This window comes from Asparagus officinalis, chromosome 8 (genome assembly GCF_001876935.1).
Source record: "Asparagus officinalis chromosome 8, Aspof.V1, whole genome shotgun sequence".
In the NCBI taxonomy this organism is placed as follows: Eukaryota; Viridiplantae; Streptophyta; class Magnoliopsida; order Asparagales; family Asparagaceae; genus Asparagus; species Asparagus officinalis.
This window is the reverse complement of record NC_033801.1, coordinates 15,289,170-15,311,322: the sequence shown is the minus strand read 5'-3', so window position 1 is coordinate 15,311,322 and position 22,153 is coordinate 15,289,170. Positions and strand designations below refer to the sequence as shown.

General features: G+C 36.5%; 1 protein-coding gene and 1 long non-coding RNA gene across 2 annotated transcripts; one reads left to right on the top strand and one right to left on the bottom strand.

Moving 5' to 3' along the window:
* On the top strand, positions 9,450-21,877 carry LOC109819455. Its single transcript, XM_020385195.1, has 9 exons — positions 9,450-9,738; positions 13,000-13,050; positions 14,699-14,720; positions 14,892-15,012; positions 15,125-15,157; positions 15,717-15,842; positions 20,555-20,661; positions 20,744-20,815; positions 21,303-21,877. Exons 1-9 carry the CDS (start codon positions 9,574-9,576, stop codon positions 21,668-21,670), a joined length of 1,065 nt encoding a protein of 354 aa, XP_020240784.1. The 5' UTR covers positions 9,450-9,573; the 3' UTR covers positions 21,671-21,877.
* Positions 17,169-21,294, bottom strand: LOC109819457. The gene is made up of 3 exons (XR_002241539.1): positions 21,216-21,294; positions 17,612-19,741; positions 17,169-17,457 (listed from the first exon to the last, which is right to left on the bottom strand). It is a non-coding gene; the product is annotated as an uncharacterized LOC109819457 (long non-coding RNA).

Here is a 22,153-nt window from a genome sequence, read left to right as displayed (position 1 = left end):
TATACAATGTAATATGAGCAAGAATATAAACATAAGAGAAAATAAACAAGAAACAATATAAACACTCACTACTGACACACCCGGTTTGGAAGCCGAAACTTCTCTACACACTCGGTTTTTTAGCTCACTAAAAACTCTACAAATCTCTCACAATGTATATACACAGACTATAACCTCAAGTGTTAGTCCTCACGTATCGCCTCCCTCAAGTGCTCGACTTTACTACCTTTCTCTAGGCTTTACTATTGATACTACTCCTCTTGATATCGACTACGTCCTCACCACACACTCCTCTTGGTGTAAATGTGTATTACAAGGTGAACTCTCACAATAAGGCTCAAATACCAGATTTTGTTCTCTACAATAGGTGAGAACACAATTTAAGCTTACTCTCAAGGTTACACTCACCACAACCCTAAATTATACAATATGTGAAAATAGTTAAGCTCAATGGTTGTGTGTGCAAGCAAAGAAAAAAATCAAATATAAACTCAATTAAGTCTAGCAAATATGAATATAACAATTAAAGCATAAACAAACTAGAGATATGAGTTTAGAAACACTTCTCTAATCACAAGAGAGAGGGATAAGAGGATTGAAAGCCCAAACTAAAATTGATCTCCTCTTCTTGTGAAACAATCTTCACAAAACTAATTTTGTAAACAAACACTTAAAACAAACTAAAACACTTTTTAAACTTGTTTAAAAACTTCTCTTGTTAGTTCAGAAGTAAAATGGTAAATGGTATATATAGGATGAAGAAACAAAGCTCAAAACCTAAGTAAAATCCAACAAAATGATAAAAAAATGAAAACTAGAAATATAGCCGTTATAGTCCATCAGCCGACTAACGGCTTGGATCAGTCGACTGACGAGCTGACCGTTATAAATATGTAAGGACCGTGAATTTTGATACTAGTTAAAATAATTTTCTGGTATTTTAAAATATTTAATTATGATTTTTAAAAGAGTAATTGTATTTTTCTCGATTTTCTACAATTTTCTATGATTTAAAAATCTGATTTTATAATTATTTAAATGGTTTTAATATTGATAAATTTATTTCGTGCAGTAAAATTTTCAAGAATTAATTTGTTATGTTATCAGTACTACTACGTATTATTTTAAATAAAATGTTGTATTATTAATATTATTACGTATTATCTCGTATAATATTTTGTATTATTAATTACATATTTTTGGTATAATTGATTGTATTATTTCAACTGTTACCTATTATCTATCGTATTAGTATAACTTGTACGTTTTACCGTGTACGTAATTGTCCTATAATTATTTAATTTTAAATTTAAGTAAAAATATTTTTATTATTAATTATTCTCGTTTAATTATACAATATGGGTATTTTTCAACTATTTCGTATCAAATATTGTATTAGCACAACAGGTACGTTTTTATTTGTAGACCGTACCCACTCCACAGCCTCCGTCGACCAGCTTTCCGCCACCCATCTCCACCACCGGACCCGACCACGAACCTCACCACCTTCGTCACCCTCCCCGTCGGCCAAGTCCCGCGCCTCCTCCGCCCAGCCACCACGAGGCCGCCACCGACCTGCTCTCCTCCAGCCATCGCGAGCTCCTCCCCCAGCCCTCGTCGACCGCCTGAGCGCCGCCCGTGGATCCGCCTGCACCACCGCCAAAGCCAGGCCAACCCGCGCTGTCAACGTCGATACGTTCGACGAACTCGAGGCAAGATCCCTCTTGCCGTTGTCTTGTTAATTTCATTTTTATCTCTTATGAATTTATTATGCATATGTGCGTAGATTAGTTTGTGTTGATATGATTTTAATTGCGTAGTTGTTGATGATATCGCGGTGAAAATATACTGTGAAATGATGCTATGAATGATGAATAAGTATGTCAAAAATAGTTTATGGTTAATTTCATGTTGTTCGAAAGGAAGAATATATTTCTAGAGTATTTTTAAAAGTATTTATAATGAGGAAATTATTTTAAAAGGAATTATTTCGTGAAAATAATTTATTTTGGATAAGGAGTATTTTTGAATACTTGTTATGATTAAAAGAATTTTATTTTAAGAAAAGAGTATTTTAGATTATTTTATAAAATATCATAGAAATCATTTATAAATCAAAAAGTATTATTGTTCATAAATAATAATAGAATATATTTTAAGAATATCATTTTAGATTCTTTTATATTTTAAAGGAAATTATTGTTAGAATTAATAACTGAGATTTCGATTTTCGTGTGCAAAATATCTGTTAATCGTAGTTTCACGTTGCATTGTTAATAACAGCTTTACTTCTGTATGTTCTTACATGTGATCACGACCCTTGTTCACACTTCATGACAATTGATACTTAGTGTAATTGTATTTATTATTCCATGTTGAGAATCATGAGAGGTACATGACTATAGTGACCTGTATAACATAGTCAGGATCTAGAACCTCGTGTGTAGTTGACCTGGAATTACGAGAATTGGGATGGGAAGTCTTGATCTATGTGAGCGGTTGAGATTGTTGATGTATATTCCGGGCTCGCGCCGGTGAAGTTTGTGTAGTCACCGGGGTGGGTTCGAGGAGATGTGGTATGTGATTGTTGATTCCAGGCTCGCGCCGGTGAAGTTTGTGTAGTCATCGGGGTGGGTCTGATGAGTTAAGATATTTGTGTATTCCGGGCTCGCGCCGGTGAAGTTTGTGTAGTCACCGGGGTGGGTCTGAGGAGTTGTGATATGTGATGGTTGATGTATATTCCGGGCTCGCGCTGGTGAAGTTTGTGTAGTCACCGGGGTGGGTCCGAGGAGTTGTGATATGTGATTGTGGTTATACTCCTTTTCATACATAGATCAGGATTAATATTTAATTATTTACAATTCGAGACATATGGTATATACATGAGGGTTTCCTTGTTTGGATTATTTCGCTCGACGTACTACGTCTCGAGTTGTAGATTTTTTAAGTATTAATTCCATCTATTGTATGACCTTGTTGCTTGGATGGTTTCTGATTGCTACCTGCATGATCTTGTCACTTGGTTGATTTTTGGATTCGTCTGATTATTAGTATTCCAGTTGCACGCCTCTATTGTTATTACTATCATCACATATATGTTCTATTTCTATTTCTGTTATAGCATTGACCACACATATATTATCATTATCGTTATTGTATTTGTTGCCTTGGGGGATCTTGCCGTGTGTTTCACACGCTGACGTACTCCTATTTTCTGGGTGTACGTCAGATTTAGGAGATGGACAGCCTCAGTTCGGAATCGTACAGGAGCCAGAGGATTCTTAGCAGGGGTGTCTTGCAGAAGAATAGAAGAACTAGCTGAAGCGTAGTGATTTTCTTCTGTAGTATTAGTTGGACAGTAAACTCTTTTACCGTACTTTTTTTAGTTGATGTTGGACTTAATATTTTAACAATATTTTCTTTATGGACTATGTATTTCTTATTTTCTAGTTGGACTGTTTTGTAATAAGGGTATGTTGGACCCATATCTTATGTCTGGGATGATTTACTGTTGATGATATGTCTATTCCTTATTCTGAGTTGTCTTTATATTCTTGCTATTGTGATCGGGGACCTGTGACTTCACGTTGTATTTATTTCTAGACGCTTAGCGTATTGGATTGAGAAGAAAAAAAAAGAAAAGAAAAAAAGAGTAGTGTATATTCCTTCTCAATCTAATACGTCGCGGGCTTGTTCACGTTCCGGTTCCCGTGTATTTTGGGAAGCGGGGCGTGACAAAATAGCTAACAGCTCATCGGTCGACTGATGAGCATAGTTAGTCGACCAAAATAAAATAAAAACTTTTGATGATTGCAGGCAGTTTTATCAGTCGACACATCAGTCGACTGATATCATCAGTCGACTGATAACAGGTTATCAGGCTGAATCAATTTTGAAATTGAGTTTCAAGGCTCTGATAAAAATAGTAAATAAATTCCAAAAAATGTGAAACTTTGTAAACATTTTATAAATATTTTGACAAACATGTTTGAAAAGAAATTTTGCAAAAAGATCCTCATATTTGTGAAAACTCAAACGTTTATCAAAAATATATATATTACATGTTTTTGATGAATCTTGAAAATGAAGTTTGACATGTAAGAACATGTGGAAACTTTATGAAATATTTTTATAAATATTATAAAACATGAATGTAATGTAAACAAGATTAATAAACCAATATCACATTGTTTTCTCAAATAAAATTATTTTGTAATAAAATCAAAATTATGTGTGTGTATATATATATTGAGCTTGAAATATATTCACACAATATACACTACAAAACAACTAATATACCAAATCTTGATAGATATTCATTGTAGTTTGTCTTAGTAAACATGGAAGAAGCTTGAACTTGAATCTTGACTAGTATGCATAAGTTTCATTCCACTATTTCCTTCCATCCTTTAATGGATATGATCATGAAAGATCTAGTCCATCCATCGTCTAACATATTATTTGTCCAGAATACCTAATAAGAAAACATAAACATTAGACGAACAATATTAGGAATTATTTGTAATCATCAAAATAAGATTAGAAGATGTAGGCTCATAACATGAGACCTAACATCATGATGCCCGTCACTATCTTCTTCCTCACCATCTTTACGGTAAAAAAAAACTATATTATAGCTTGTTGCATTGCTTTTTGTCTGTCTAAACTTGATATTTTTTGGATGGCCCACTAACAGAAGCGTATGAATTAATTTCTCATTGCTTTCAAATAGATCGCCCTTTCTGAATGAGAAATCCTCACCTTGTGTATCATCATCTAAATTAGTGCTGATAGGAATACTTTCTATCGTGGAGTTATCAATCCATTCTTCTCCATAAAATTCATCGGATGGCGGATCCTCTAACACGACATACTCATTGTTAGAGTAATATCGGCCAATATATTGGTTGTCCCCTTCATCACGATCTATCAAACACGTCATGCTATTGATTTATAAGTCATTCTCTTCATCATCGTCCTCGAATTCGACACTTGCATTATCATCCTCTATCGTCACTCATGTGAAAGACATTATATCTTGATAGGGAGCGCTATCATCGAAGGCATTTGAAGTGCTCACAAGCGAATGACCGCTCAAGTATTATGGCTGTGTCCATCCTATATCTTGTTGTGGAGATAAAAAGTCGTCAGAGTCAACTTTAAGGTCCTCCAACATGCGAGAGTATACTTTATCGTGATTCACTGATTTGCCCAAATTTATGTGATGCTTTTTAATAAATAATTCCACCGAACACTTCTCGTCATGCAATATTCCAATAAGACCCATATCGTAGTCACTTGAGATTTGAATGTCGCTTGTTCTATTCCTTGTAACAAGATAATTGCAAATAATGTTGAGGTGATACTCATGTGGATTGGTTAATGTAAGTTTGTTTAAGTCATTAACCAATTCATCGAAAGTTCATGATTTTGATATAAACAACGGCTTCATCACACCTCCTTCATATATGAGCATATTATTCTCAAGATAGTTAATCTTTTTATTATATGAACAAAGAATTAAGATTAATTGTTCATCGTTACCTCTAAAGAGGAAAAAAATTCTAATATCAATATTACACGAAAAGCACAAAAAAATATTATTTACCATTAAATCCTCTAATATTAATTTTAGGCATCCATAATTTTAACTAAATGTCAAACCTTTATAATACACTAACTTTTATAACTTTTGGTAAATTTTCCTCTAACTTCATACACAAATTTCTTTAATTTTTCTTCACAAAATTCATAAATATTTTAAAAATTATGTCAAAATCTAAATTTAAACAAGTTATTAGCATTAAATAGTGAGAATATGTAAAAAAAATTAGGAGAAAAAATAATTTTTTTAAAAAATTTTACCTAAACTTTGTCGATACCCTAATTTCCGATGAACTCCGACGGAGACGGCGGCGGTGACGGGATCGATGATGGCCGGTGGACAATACAACGGCGACGGCGACGATGGGGTGACAGAGGAGGGTGACGGTATAAAGGTCAGTTAATATTCTCATCGTGAAGGAGCAGAGAGAGAGGGGGGGGGGGGTCGGGTAAACGCGATTTGTTATCGCGTGGGCCTTATATAGGCTTTGCCGCAATTCCACAGGATTTCAAATCCCGTGGAGTTGCATGCCACCTTGCCAGAGAGCAATGCTCTCTAGAATTTGGCAAGCAACTTTACGGGATTTAAAATCCCGTGAAGATTTGACCTTCTTAATGAGCTTGTTAATAAGTAACTTAAACTTTACAGGATTTGTAATTAAAGTTAAAAAAGATCGATTGTTAGAATTAAATTTCTAAGGGAAAATTGCTTCCAGCCCCCAAAACAACCCAAAACATGCTCTGCCCCCCCAAGACCTTTTCAACGTTCCTTTTACCCCCAAAACCGCCCCCGATTTTCTTCCAGCCCCCAAAACCAATCCCCAGGCGTAACGCCGTTTAAACCCCGCTCGAAATGCCCAAAATACCCTTACGTTTAAAATTCCCCGTTATGAGTTACCTCCTCGTCCGTACCCTGTCATCTCTCTCTTCTGCAAGCAAACCGACTCCAGAAACCCAATTCAAAACCCTAGCCCTAAATCAACCGACCCCAACTCAAACCGAATCAAAGCAAAGGGATCAAAATGGTCGGCGATTCAACCCCCAAAGCCAACCTCAATGCCGACCACAGCAAAAGCGATTACGCCCAGCGGTTCGAAATCTCAGAAAGAGCCCATACAACTGCAGTGCGGACTGAATCTGAAACTCGAACTGCGATTGCTGATGTTCTAGAGGACATCGCAACCAGCCATTCTCATCCCAGAAGCCGGCCTCAAAATAGAAGTGTAGGCCCCCGCGAAGGTCTAGAGGGCAGCACCGGCACCACCGGCGCGTCCAACGATGCCACTAGAGCGCTCCTTGGTCTACAGAGAGGAGAAGAAGAGAAGCACGTGGCAGCACCCAAAAGGTAATTTTTACCGCAAGTTTTATGTTGTTAAGGTTACGGTTTGATTGATAATGCTCTTAGTCTGGTGGGAAGGTCCAAAATTACGGTGTCTGTTAGCTGTTGAGGTTACTGTTAACATGCAAGGTCTATGCTTTTATTGCTGAGGTTGTTGTTTATTTGTAGAGGTTAGGCTTTGGTTGTTAAGGTTAGGTTTTGGTTGATAAGGTTGTGGGGTTGTTGTTAAGGTTGTTGGTTACTGCCTTTATTGTTAAGGTTGTTGTTTAGTTGTTGAGGTTAGGCTTTGGTTGTTAAGGTTAGGTTTTGGTTGATAAGATTGTGGGGTTGTTGTTAAGGTTGTTGGTTACTGCCTTTATTGTTAAGGTTGTTGTTTAGTTGTTGAGGTTAGGCTTTGGTTGTTAAGGTTAGGTTTTTGTTGTTAAGGTTATGTGGTTGCTGTTAAGGTTGTTGGTTTACCCGCAAAGTTTACAGCATAGCTGTTATGTTTACTGATTATACTCAAAAATGCTCTCGTCTTGTGTTTTTGTTTTGTAGAAAAAGGGCAAAGCCAGCTATTACGTTGCGGCCCACCGCCAGCTTCGGTGCCTATCACGACTTCATGCAGAATTTGGTGACGCGTATGGGGCCAAGGCATTTTGCGGCCTACGAAGATAGTGTATTCAGACACTACGTCCAATTTGGCCCACCTGGCGTCGATCTTCCCACCTTTGAGCACATTTTGAGTCAGTGGGACAAGAAGAGCAAAAAATTCGTCTTCACCGATAGGAATGATGGAGAAGAGATCCCATGCTCATTCAACCTTGAGTGGGTAATGGAGCATACATGGTTCTCCAATGAGGGGCTTCATGTTGACCACAATCGGGACAGGAAAAATAGGATTTGGTCCAGGTTCTTTGACAAACCCGAGACGGGGGGTTCCAGCAGTATAGCTCCCCCCAAAGGAGGCCCCACCAGACGCAATGTGGAGGACCTGCTCTTGAAGCTGGTACTATCTTCTGATCGCCGAGATGTGAAGGACTTTGTCCTGCTACAGATCCTCTATCAGCTGAGCATGATTTGGTGTCCAAGCAGTGTTTCCGGCGTTCCTAGGCATTTATTCAAGTACGTCGACAGCATCGAACAGGTCAACAACACTGCTTGGGGGACCTATATATTCAGTGAGACATCTGACGCGATAGAGAGGGCACTGAAGGGTCCTGAGCCAGGGAAGACGACATTATATCTGCAAGGGTGTACCCCTCTAGTTTGTGTAAGTAATCATGTTTTTTACTGATTGTGAAGGTTAGGGTTTAGTTGTTAATGTTACAGTTTCGTTGTCAAGGTTACGGTTTGGTTGTTAATATTAAGGTTTGGTTGTTAAGGTTACGTTTTTATTGTTAGGGGTACTTTATTAATTGTTACGGATGAAGGTGTTTGTTAAGTTTTTATATCTCTAATGTGCAGTTGTGGTATTATGAACTCACCGGCATCAAGAAGCCAGCACTTGGTTGTACGGTGAGGCCTCCCCTGACAAATTGGGTGAGACTTGGGCACGTTGCTGGTTCTTTGAGATTGGCCACTGTTGTTGCGAAAGCAAGCAAAGCTACGATAAAGCTTCCACAGCAACATGGACAACTTCAAAGAATCGAGGGAGGTTTTTGGGGGAAGGAGCAGGGGATAGAGAAAGAGAAGAGGAGAGAGAGAGAGAGAAGAGGAGGATTAAGGGTCCGGCTGCAGGACGCCGGCAGGGCTCGTGGCCCAATAGACCTTCTTCACAAGAAGAAGAGGAGAGAAGAAGATGACGACATCCCAATTGATGCACTTGTAAGAACTTAGCAATCGTTGATTTCATTTGTTTTTGAATTAATTAATCCTTTTAATAGTACTCTACCTGTCCGTTGCATATGTGATGCCACAGGATATTGATGAAGACGCCGAGCAGCCAAATGATGCAGTTGAGCAAATGGATTGGTCTCAGCAAGTTATCTACTAGAAGAGCATCGCGGCAATGAATGAATCATTACGCCGCGAGAACGAGAATAAATTCAAGGGTATGATTGCTGCAGACCATGTAAAGATAAGTGCTCTTTCTGTGAAGGTGGCTAAGCTGTCTGCTCAAAATAGAAGACTGAGAGAGGACTTTGGAATGTGGATTTCCTGGACGTCGTTGCTTGCAGAAGAGAGAGATGACAGGGTACGGACGAGGGTAACTCATAACGGAATTTAAGTACGTAAAGGGTATTTGGCATTGCGCCGGGGTTTTAATACGGCGGTTACGCGCCTGGGGATGGTTTTGGGGGCTGGAAGAAAATCGGGGGCGGTTTTGGGGGTAAAAGGCACGTTGAAAAGGTCTTGGGGGAGCAGAGCACGTTCTGTGTTGTTTTGGGGGCTGGAAGCAATTTTCCCAATTTCTAAATGGGTCTAAAATAAAAATTTGTCCTTTTGCGAATGACAAAGTGAGTGGTAGTCTCGCCTCTCAACCGCTCTACCGGATAAAGGCCTCAGCAGTCAGCACTCAGCAGCGTGTATGTCACGTGCGAATTGCCCCAGAAGCCGAGAACAGCGAAAAGCTTAGAACTTCCATTTTTCGTCTCCAGTCCAAAACTTCAAGGAGTCAAGACCCAAGAGAGGGCCTTTGAGGCCCATAAATGATTCGCACATGGGTACTGAGAATCAACGCCTCAGCTCACCCTCAATCTCCCCCTCCTCCTCCATTGTTCTTCTCTGCTTCGATGTCTTCCTCTTCTTCTAAGCTCAAGAGATCGGCCATGTCGCAGCCGCGAGCTGTCAGGATCGCGATCGTCGGTGATGTGGTGAGTTTGTTTGGGTTCAATATTGCAGAATTTGTTAATTTTTTTGTTGGTTTGGGGTTGGTTGTTGATTGATTGCTTGTTGGCTGTGAGGTCGAAAACTATGGCGATTGAGTTGATGTGCTGGAATTTTAGTTATAAGAGTGAAAATTTTAAATTTAGTCCCTCTAATCATTTGATCAAAACTATGAATTTATGGTGATAATGGATGATTATAGTTTTATGTTAATCCTAATATGTTAATGATGTTAATTTTTAGAAAATTTGTTTTAAATTCGTGGACGTTGAGATATGAACTTGGTTTGCTCTAAAATCATCTTAAATTTAGTCACTCCAACCATCACATCAGAACTTTATTACACCACGCTTTAAAGTTATGGGGTGAGGATCGAGGACTATAGATTTATATTAAGGGCCTGTTTGGTTATTTCCTAAAAAACCAAGAAATAGAAATGAAAACAAAGAAAACTCAAAAAGTACAATTTTATCCATTTCCATCCATAAAACCCACCCACAACATCTAATAAAATATTATTTTTATCAAACAACTCATCCACCACATCTAATAAAATATTATTTTCATCCAACAACCCATCCGCCACATCCACCACATCTAATAAAATATTATTTTCATCCAACAACTCATCCACCACATCACCACATCTAATAAAATATTATTTTTATCCAACAACTCATCCACCACATCTAATAAAATATTATTTTCATCTACAACATCACTCAACTGATCATTTCAAATCACTCACATCATCTAATAAGATGGTAACAACTCATCTCATCTCATTAACATTTCATTTTCACCCATTTCCTCCCAAAAAACTAGGAAAACAATTTTCTTAAGTTTGGGTCACATCATCCAATAATATAATGACAACTCATCTCATCTCATCTATTTTTTTATTGGAAAATGATTTAAGGACCCAAAATATGGGACCAATTGAGGGGACATGTGAGGTGTCCCATTCCTATTGCATAATGAGTTAGCCATGCCAACTCATGCCAATTCATTATGCAATAGGGAGGGGACACCTCATCTGTCCCCTTCCTTGGTCCCATATTTTGGGTCCCCGTAGCAGCACTCTTTTTTATTTTTAAGTATGAACCAAACAAAAAAAAAACACCTATTACAAGAAATAGGTTTCTTATTATTCATTTCCTTATTTTTTTCGCCAACCAAACAACATCAAAACAAGTTTTCTTAAAAAATCACTTACATCATCCTATAATAAGGTGATAACTCATCTCATCTCATCTCCATTTTTTTGATTTCCTTTTTTTTTAGCAAACCAAACACTCCCAAAACAATTCTTCTTAGAAATAGTTTTCCATTTCTTTGATTTCCCACTTTTTTTAGACAAACAAACAGACCAACAGAAAGTGTTCTCATTTTATTTGAGATTACCTAAGAACTATCTAAAAACTAATAAAAGCTTCTAATTCTATACTGTTTAACGATATTGATCCCCCTCTCTTATTCTTATTACCTCATCTCATGTATTCATTATCCCTTTTATAGTTTTGATCATTTGCTCCCTGATTATTGGCAAATAACGCACATGTAGTTATTTTCAACTATAGGAAAAAAAATGTAATGTGGTGTCAATAGAAGCTTTGAGCTACATCGCTCATTTTATGTTTGAGGTGCTTTGGGAATCTAACTGAGGAATTTAGACTGTTTTGTGTTCTGTGGCATTCAATCTGATATCCAGAGGTCTGTGATCATGTTATTTATTACTACTACTATTGTTTGAGCATGCCTGAAAATATGTTCTCTCCCCCCCCACCCCCCCCTATTTTTTTAGAGAAAAGTTATGGAACTGAGGTTTAATGATGATAAAAAATGGGTCTTATTTAGAAAAATGAGAGGTAATATGTTCATAGTCAAGGGAAAACTAATTAGAGTCATTATATCCGGTTATGAAATTGGATTAAACTGTGCATAAGGGCATATACTGACCTTATACCTGTGAAGTGCCCAGTATTTTACTCTCTATTACTTCATGACCCTTATAACTTTTGTAAGTTGTAACCAAAACATGGAAGCAAGCCGGTATTCCTCGGATGTAGAGTTCTTCCATGAAAGTTTAAGGTGAAAATAAGCTGAACAACAATTCTCAGGGTCAGAAATTACTTTGAAATATATAATACTTTTGGAATTATTAGGAATCTTGCGCATTCTACCAAACCATTAGTACTGTGTACATCTTATGACCTCCGCAATTGCTAAATACTGATGATCCATTGTCTAAGAATCTTGGATTGACATTCCAATGAAGAAATACTACATAACTTAACATGCATAACTACACACTGTAGATTCTATGAAAACTACACATGCAAAGTAGCAGTGAAGTGTCGGTTTGTAACGTAGCATGTCTCAGCAACACAACCTTGCTATAGAGTAAAAAAGCATTCAATCTCATGAACTGATATAAAGTTCAATACTTGTCCATGTTGGGGGCCATTAGATATTACAGTTTGGAATGCATATAGAAGACTGTTATACCAAGACATTTACTTGAGCATGATAACTGACTTGTACAAATGCTTTTGAATATGTCTTGGAACTTCTGACATGTATCCATAGGATTTAAGATTAAATGAGCGGTTATTTATAAATTTTTATAGAATTCATCCTTACTCAAGGAAGTGCACCAACATCACCATTCTGAAGATTATACAATATTTGTTGGTGCTTGAACATGTAGCTTGAGGCTTCCTCCTTTTCTTCGTCTTTTGATGGAACCTTCATCTTTAGATTTGTTTTTGTTTTTTTTGGAATTCTTCTTGGTCCACAAGCTTATATGGTCAGATAAGTTGAAAATAATGATGTGACATGAAAAACTCAAACGAAATAAAGGAATATCGTATCTCTTTGGTTGTTGGATTGTATAGCCGTTTAATTTGATGTAGTGTCCGAAGGCTTATGTATGCCTCCAGTATCCAGCATGCAAGATATGCTCAAGTTAATCTCCATTATGATGATGTCTATATCTCTCTTTACATGTATTGTGCATTATTAATTTTTTAAATGGACATGTTTTAGATGTGGATTTAGAGAAGGTAACTGCTTGTTTGTGTTGTTTATTCCAAGACATGTATTCTTTACATACTAAATAGCAGACACCCTCTTTCCCGTGGTATAAAATTGTTCCTTAAGTAAGTTGTTCAAGGAAATGACTATTTTCTCTGTTATATTATGTTTCTAACTTTACTACATAACTTACTGTGATTTTTTTTTTGAAGCACGATGATTGGGACCTAGAAGAAGATTCAAGAGCCCTACACTTTTTACAGGTAATATTTTCCTGTGAAATTGTCTGGCCTTTTACGTTAATTATAACAATGGAAGAGAGTTACAGTGACCATCGAGTCACAAATCTCAGTTATTGTTTTGTCCCCTTATCAAGTATTTAGCAGTACCTTTAATAATTTGCTGAACAAGTGTGTATTTAATGTGATTTGTGTTTTCACGTTGTATGGAAGTATGGTTTTTTTGAGGAATAATAATCCTCTTGATTGATGTGGGACTATTTTATTCTTCGTTTGCAAGTACAACATTTTGATAAGACATGTTTTATCGGGAATGAAATTATGCAAGCCTTAGTCATACCTGTGAAATTGCATCTCATCATCTATACTTGACTCAGCTTGACACAGCAATGATCTATGAAGCATGATCCACATACCACAGATCATGAGTAGGTGGAGTTGGGAATGTTGCTTGTCTTAAGCTTAACATGAACCATGCAGATGGTGCATGCATTTGTGGAGTATATCGTCATCAATGTCTTAATATTTTCCCTTCAAAAAGGAGGTGATTCTCTAGCATAAGGCTATAAAAGATTTTAGGACTGGCTATTAAGCTGACATCAAGCCCCTAATTAGGAGTCAGATTCGGGACAAAAAGAATCATAGACAAGAGAGAGGGTTCCCATGAATCCTAGAGCATTCATTGGTTATTATTCATGCATTTTGAACTCGCAAATCCATAGTGCAAATGTTTTAAGTTCTCAGTGAAAAAGAGTTTAGAACAAGGGTGGTGGTTTTTTTTTTGTTTTTTTTTGTTTGGGGGTGGGGGTGGGGGGGGGTTGCATCAGTTACCAGACGTGTATACCAAAGAGCAGAAAACAACACTTTCCCATTCCACGGCACAAAAATAAGGGAATTTTTCTTCTTTTGGGGGGGGGGGGGGGGGGGTTGCATCAGTTACCAGACGTGTATACCAAAGAGCAGAAAACAACACTTTCCCATTCCACGGCACAAAAATAAGGGAATTTTTCTTCTTTTTGTAGGTGACTAGTAAGACACACATAGATTTAAGAAAATTGTCAATTTCCATCTTGTTGAACGTGAAAGTTCTATGAGATGGCCACATTATAAATAGCTTGCACATTATCTCGAAAATCATTTTTGAACTCAAGGTAGACCATTCATGAAAATGCTCAGAGGCAAACAGAAGTTTCAAGTTTGTTTCTGTGATAGATAGGTCACTCTTTTTAATTCAGGGAAACTGTGTTTTCAAATGACAAATGGTATAAGTTGGGCCTTTTTTTTCAGGTTATACCTGCGTTAACATGTTTTTTACTTTTATTTATGTTCTGTTTGTAACTTTGTTTTTCTCATTTAAATCCTAGAAATCAAATGCCAAGTGTACCAGTAATAACAATGTATCTTGTTTTTAAGTGATATCTATTAAACATTCACTTCTTCCTTCATGATTGAGGATTCATCATATTTTACTCGCATTTCTGATATGCTAATTTTACTTGAACTGTCAAATCCTACAAGCATAGAAGTGATGACTTCCAGGATGTGGATGTCTTTATCATGTATTTTTTAGAGAACTTTATTAGACTAATCATATTTTCTTTTATGTGATGCTTTGCTATCATCATCAACACCTTACCTCAAGAATCTAACTGTTTTTACGTGTTAAATGCAGCCTGATTTGGTTCTCTTTACAGGCATGTCCTCTTTCCTTTTATTGGTGATGCTCTCATCTTGCCAACAAAAAGTTTGCTATTTGGTTTTGTTGTTATCGGAAGAAAACTTACACATTTTCATTTTTGAGATTTTTGACCTTTCTGTCAAATAATGCTTCCACGGTTCTCGTTTGATGTAAATGTTTTTCAAAGGTGACTATGGCAATGAGAATGTCGAGCTTGTTAGAAGCATTTCAATCCTTGATATCCCAAAATCTGTTATTTTGGGTAACCATGATGCTTGGCGAACTCATCAGTTCTCAGAGCGAGATAAGTAAGATTCGTGGACATAATCAGCATATAGTCTAATGTTATTCATGATATTTGATATATTGATATCCTGAGGTGACTCTTGGGCTAATTCTTCCATTTCCTATCACTTTCAGGAAGGTAGATCGTGTACAGCTTCAATTGGAATGGTAATATCTCTAGTCTTCATCACTTAAATTCTCTAATTGCATGTCTGATCAAACTGTATTTCTTGCTAGTCCGTTAGTCTTCTGCTTCTTGCACTGATGTTACTGTTAATCATGATGTATAGTTTACTCCGGTTAATTATATAATTTATAATCCTGAATTTTTTAAGGTTTATATTCATATATAGCATACATGCTAATTGTTTGTACATTCTTCAAATATAGTCTTGAAGTATATTGGCATTATGACTTTTTGTGCTGTAACAACCCAACTCCAGCGCATTCACTTTACTCCAATTAAATGACCCTTTTACTCTTTTAAATTCCATGCCTTTATTTTTATCATTATTATTAAGTGAGATTCTAGTATTAGGAATTTTCCACTAGATTATGTTATTTTGTAATAGTGGAATTTTCATTTATTATGTTTTTATGTAAGATTTTAGAGTAACTAGGTAAAAGACCGGTAACTGCTTCCATAACAAGGGTCAGGAGCTCAGCATAGGCATATTCTTTTCCCTTTTATTTTCTGGTTTTTGAGATACAATTTGTTGTTGAGCAGTCTCGGCCAGCAGCATGTTGGTTACAAACGTTTAGATTTCCCAACTCTACAGCTTAGTGTGGTTGGTGGCCGGCCATTTTCTTGTGGAGGTGAAGCATTATTTCGTCCCAGGCTTCTATCTGCAAGGTTAGTAATTCATACGAGGTTTGAATTTTTAAAAAGTTGCAATTCAAGTGAAGACTTTTCTACAGTCAACTTGAAATTAAATCTGTGTTGGTTCCTGTTATAGGTTCAATTTAGTGAAGATGTAAAATTTGAGTTCTTTTTGTAAAGAATGAGATGTATATTCTGGAAATAGCATTAACAATCTGTAGCTGGGACTACCTAATATTTCTAATGTTATTCAAATTCTAATGAAAAGTAAGACAAAAAGATTAAGGCTGCGTTTGGGAACTAAGATTTGGATTTGGAATGTTGATTCAAAATCAAAGGATTTTAAATAAAGGATTTGAAATCAATGATTTGATAGAATCTTTTGTTTGGGTATCTTTACAAAATGCAAGGATTTGAAATCAAAGATTTCAAATATAATGTTTGGATACACTTTATTATACATGAACTTGGATTACAGAATTTGTGTTTTAAGAAAATTTATGCTTTCTCTTAACTCCTCAATCTTTTATGCGGACATTAAGGTTTATGTTGAGGTAAAAGTTAGGATAAATTTCACAAAACCCCTGAGAAGTTTGACAAAATATCTTCAAATTTTCCAGTAGCTTATTTATTAATAAATTTTCAATAACGATATCCAATATATGAATCATTATTATCACACTCCTTTCCAATTGGTCCAGTAATTGCAGATCCTAAAGAAGCAGAAAACATTGATTGATATATATTAGATGAAGAAGCAAAAATAAATTTATGCATTACAGTTTTCACTACAAACAACAATGCATGTACAAAATAGAGTATGATGCTGAGATGGTTAAAAAAAGGATAATCCATGGGAAAAGGATGTAATATACCTTTCATTTCCCCCCTTTGGGTTCACAATAACCCCAGCATTATCTGCATCACCAATCTCAGAGACTGAACATCAACTAACGCTTTTGCAGATATGCAAAGAGCGGACTACCATAAGTTTAACATCTAATCAAATTCACATGAGGCTAACAAGTGAACCCTTGACAAGATTAAACGAAATATCCCAAAATTGGTGGTTAGCCCCTGTTACTTGAAGATGCGAATGTCCACGAGGTCCAGATTACTTCACAAGAAAAGATAACAGGTAATGTCAATGCCTTCATTGATTTTGTAGTACTTTGAGCCTTGATGTCCATAAATAGAGACAAATTACACATGAATGGACCAAATCAGAAACGATTCAACTAATCTGCCTAACAGCAGATTAAACGAAATATCCCAAAATTGGTGGTTAGCCCCTGTTACTTGAAGATGCGAATGTCCACGAGGTCCAGATTACTTCACAAGAAAAGATAACAGGTAATGTCAATGCCTTCATTGATTTTGTAGTACTTTGAGCCTTGCTGTCCATAAATAGAGACAAATTACACATGAATGGACCAAATCAGAAACGATTCAACTAATCTGCCTAACAGCAGCAATAGCCGCAAGTGTGTACCAAGAACAATCAGAAATGACAGTGAAACATTTTGCAAGTTTCAGTAACCCCCTAAACCGTAGCACTATCCAAAGGTTCACTAGGCTTAAAGCCCACTCGATACTATGGTAGATACAACACATATCCCAATAATATGAAGAAAGAATCATCCATCATCTGTTTTTTTAGGAAGGGATCAGGGGTCAGAATATAAAATAGAAAATATAATGTTCTTATATAAAAATGCGGAGAAAATATATAACAGAAAGGAAGTACTAGAAGAGTTAAAAGACACCAAATGCACAAACACCAAATAAAAGTAAATACTTACAAGATAAAATGATGTAGGCACCAATGTTTCGTATGGCTCATTTAAGGTGATTACTCCACAAACACCAAGTTTTTAAGCATTGAACATGACTAGGAAATGGAACTGCACCTAGCAAAAGAAACTCATAGCAAATGTATTAGAGCAACGTTGTTTAAGAAACAAAACAAGAATATCAATGAAAAAAAATTCAAGAACATAACCTCAGTAGAACACAGAAGCAAAAAAACCCTATAATGCACTCATGTTGGAAAGAATCACAAAAGTCATACTTTACCGTTTCCCAGTTTAAACTCTTTACAACTTCTAGTTTAAACTAGATTTTGCAGATCTATAGGCCTTTTTTTAAAGAAAAATATGACCTATTATTACAGAGGGTATAATTACTTTTTCCCGATTGAAATAACAGGTGGTGAACACAATATTCATGCATGTGTGAGGATAATAACCACGATATTTACTCTATCAATCAAAAAGTCACTTTTTTTTGGGTGGGGGGTAACCATATAGCAAACTAAATAAACACTGCAATGACCAAGTTACAGCCATAAAACTCAGAATTATACACTGAAACTTCAACTCAACAAAGAATTAATAGAAACTAAGCACATATTGTCTTCAATTAAATAAACATAGAATAAATATCTAAAAAGTTACAGAAATGTCTTCTGTAACATTGGAAAATCATGTAGTGCCAGAAGATAGACCGAGAGATATCAAAAGAGGCACACCGGGACTAGCATAATAATACAATACTCATCATGTTATAACAGGTCAATTCAGATGATTTTACATCACCAACATTAACAAAGCTACAAAATGCGTTCTTTCAAAATGTCAAACGGACAAGACCTGAAGATGATCATCTAAAACAACTTTGCTTATAACTTTTAACACATCAATCAATGCCTCACACAAAAGTGGATGATCTAAATTTTGTGGAGATGCTTTTGGATTGGATTTAACCATTTATGACTTAATTTTTGTGGAGAGTAGTGATAATGATACATGATAATTTATGACTTAATTTTCAATATTGCTTAACAGTAATAGAAGTGAAACATGAACCATGGAATATGAGCAGTATGCTTAATGTAAAAGATAAATATTGAAACCAAAAATAAACATTCAAGAAGCTATAAATAAGAGAATTACATTTAAAAATCACGATAATATCTTGAGAATTGCAAGGATTTTTAATTTGGTATCCTTATTAGAAAAAGTAGAGGAACCATGATGGTGAATAACGTGTGCATCATCAAACTATGCAGAACAAATTGATAACACAATCTTCACCTTTTATGTTTGCAAAGATTTGCATTCAAGTTATTAATAACTCTTGTTGGTTATTATGCTCATCATCTCACCGCCAAAACCAGATACATAGGATGGCATTCAAGAAATATCGTAGACTCATCATAATTTAGAAAATGCCCTCTGTCTGCATCATATCTAGAAACTTCCACCTCACGAGTGTCGTAGACTTGAAGAGACTACTAAATGTACTAGAGTTAGGCCTAAGAGAACTAGGTTGGATGTAACCAAGAAAGTTTCGCTGGTGGTGGTTGTTGTTTAATTGATTAAACTTGAATTCTGTATATAAATCCAACTCTTTTCACTACCAAATTCCCACGCAGAGAACCTCCAAATATTATCGAACAAACATTATAACACAATTCTACGTAAGATGGAAAAATTTTCAGTCTTCTAAACAAATCCATTACCAATTAAACAGAGAAAATAGAGAAAACAGACCTCATCAACCACCGAAACTCCGCCTGGATCTTCTTCCTGATGAAAAGATCATAGAGAAGCGCAGGGGTGAAGATCTCCTCCTCCTCCTCCTCAATTCCCTCCTTTAAATCCTTCAGTTCCTCAATACGCAATCTTGATATTTGAAGAAAAATCAATCAGAGTCGAACCTTTCGCATGTTACGGAAACCCTAGGCGCTCGATCGAAAAGAACCCTCGGTCGCAAGCTAGGCTCAGTCGCCTTCGATGTGGAAGTGGGAGTGGGGATCTAGTGTGGTGAAGTGTCACTTGGCTGAAAGCGGCGGAGACGACGTCGAAACCCTCGCCAGAGCTGAGATCGACGGCGAGGGGGAGAGCGGGGGCGACGACGGCGACGAGATCCTGAGGAGGGAACAGACGGTGGTGAGTAAATGCGATGACGAGAGAGGAGAAGGGGAGAGAGGAGAGATAGAGGTTAGAGAGAACTTGAGAGTCGGAATCGGGACTGAGAAATGAGAGAGGAGTCCGGTCGGGATTTGGCAAATACCTAGGGGCGGGGTGAGATTTGAAATACGCGTATTTGGGCTTCTAAATTTCCCTCTTCAAAATAAGTTGATTTCAAATCTTAGCCCAACTTAGAGCCCAAACAAGAGATTTGGATTTGAAATACCCTGAATTTTAAATCTAGGGCCCAAATCCAAGTTCCCAAACGTAGCCTTTTAATCAACAATCCACCCTTTTAATCTCTTATGCCACTAATACAGAATGTTCTACTGAACTCTATTTCTAACTGCCTTTGTGTTGCAGAAACTTTCATAGTGATATATTCAAGGTTTCAGTAGCCTAAGTAAATAGAGAAAATTTAACAGAGAATTTCTGGAAAGTCTACGGGCCTAAACAGTTTTCCAAGTTTGAATCCTAGACAAACTTGAAACTCATAAATACAAAATAAAGCTAAACTTTAAATACTAACTCTGTTTGAGCTCAGACTAGTAACCAAGTGTTTTTTTTTTAAAATGAATAACCAAGTGATAAAACATTTAGAAATCTGGATTAATACCATAAGATAGATGACTATAGCTAGCATCATTGAAATGTTTTATAATCTATTTATTAATATGACAGCAGTACAACTTCGAAAATCACTGTGTCATCCTGTAAATATTAAAATATTTTTTCTTTGAGGTATATTGAGTCAATAGCTCATTCGCTTAGGTATGGAGTTAATGATATGGAAGAAAGTGCAAAGAAAATCTATGAAGCGGCTCTAGGGATTCCAGAGGACCACTCCGTTGTTCTCCTTGCACATAATGGACCTACAGGTTTGCAACGTTCTGTTTATCCAATCCCCTCAATTTACACTCATCTACTTATAATATATTTCTGAGCTTTTATACCATACAGGGCTAGGATCAACAATGAGCGACATTTGTGGAAGAGACTGGGTGTATGGAGGAGGTGACCATGGCGATCCAGGTGCAGTTGAGAAATTTTTACCCTCAATATTTCATATGAAATTCCAATTTCTTCCATCGTCAGTTTGGTAGTAAGGAATTACACAAACTGAAATAGGGTTTCCAGTTCTTTGTGATGTAAAATTTACAAAACCACCTTAACTTTTGATTGTTTTGCACAGAAGTTCTTTAGCTCTACAAATCAGAGAAAATCCCCTGAACTTTCAAAACTATACGAACCCCCCATGCCTGAACTATTAGAAATTGTCATAAACATGGTTAATGTGAGAATAAAAGGTCTAAAGTATCCTTATTATTGTCTAATAGTCTTTACCCAAAAAGCTCTCTCTCAGTAAAGTGAAAAGTATATAAAGCAAAATTGTCCATAGAGTGGTTTGTGAAGCAAGCCATTAATCACGTACCTTTCATAGCAGTTTTGTGAAAATTTACCCGTTTTCTTTTCACGAAAGCCAAACATGTCATGCCCTAAAGGAAAATCCTTAATGCAGATCTTGCTCAAGCTTTGCACAAGTTGAAATCAAGCATGCAAATTTCCATCCCTTTGGTGGTATTTGGCCACATGCACAAGGCACTAACCTATGGAGGACAAAGGAAGATGATTGCGGTCGGAGATGATGGCACAATTTACTTGAACGGAGCAATTGTTCCAAGAGTTAAACCTGAGCCTGAAATTGTAAGTTCAGGCCACAACGAAACTGGCACTCTCCGAGCCTTCACCTTACTTGAGATTAAGAATGGAGAAATAGAGAAAATAGCGGAGACTTGGGTTTTCGTTGATGGGAGCAGAGTTGAGGTACAAGAGGAGAGCACATTATTTACGAGATCGCACAATGGTGTTTCCGTTCGAGCTTCGTGATTTAGTTCCATGGGAAATTTATACTGTTTCGGATGTATATTGGGGGATTATGCTACATGTAGAAGAATAAGGAAAACCCGCATTGTAGCCTGGACGAGGGGCAATTTATCTACTAGCAGTTTTCAGTGAGAAGGAACTTAGTTGTGAGAGCCATATATGCACGGATCATAATATATTTGAATATGAGACTGAAAGCATATCTGAATACCCTACCTCTTGTATAGTTCAAAATGGATAAATGGCACTTAAATATCCTATTGTTTCACCACATTTACACGTAAATATCTAAGTTGTAAAAAGTAGCGCTTTAGTACCCTAAGTTATAAAAAATTAGCACGTTAGTATCTTCTGTTAGTTGTCATGGGAATATTTCTATGAATATGTATTGACAATTAATAGAAGGTATCCAAGTGCTACTTTCTTACAACTTGGGGTATTAAAGTGCTACTTTCTTACAACTTAGGATATTTAAGTGTAAAGATG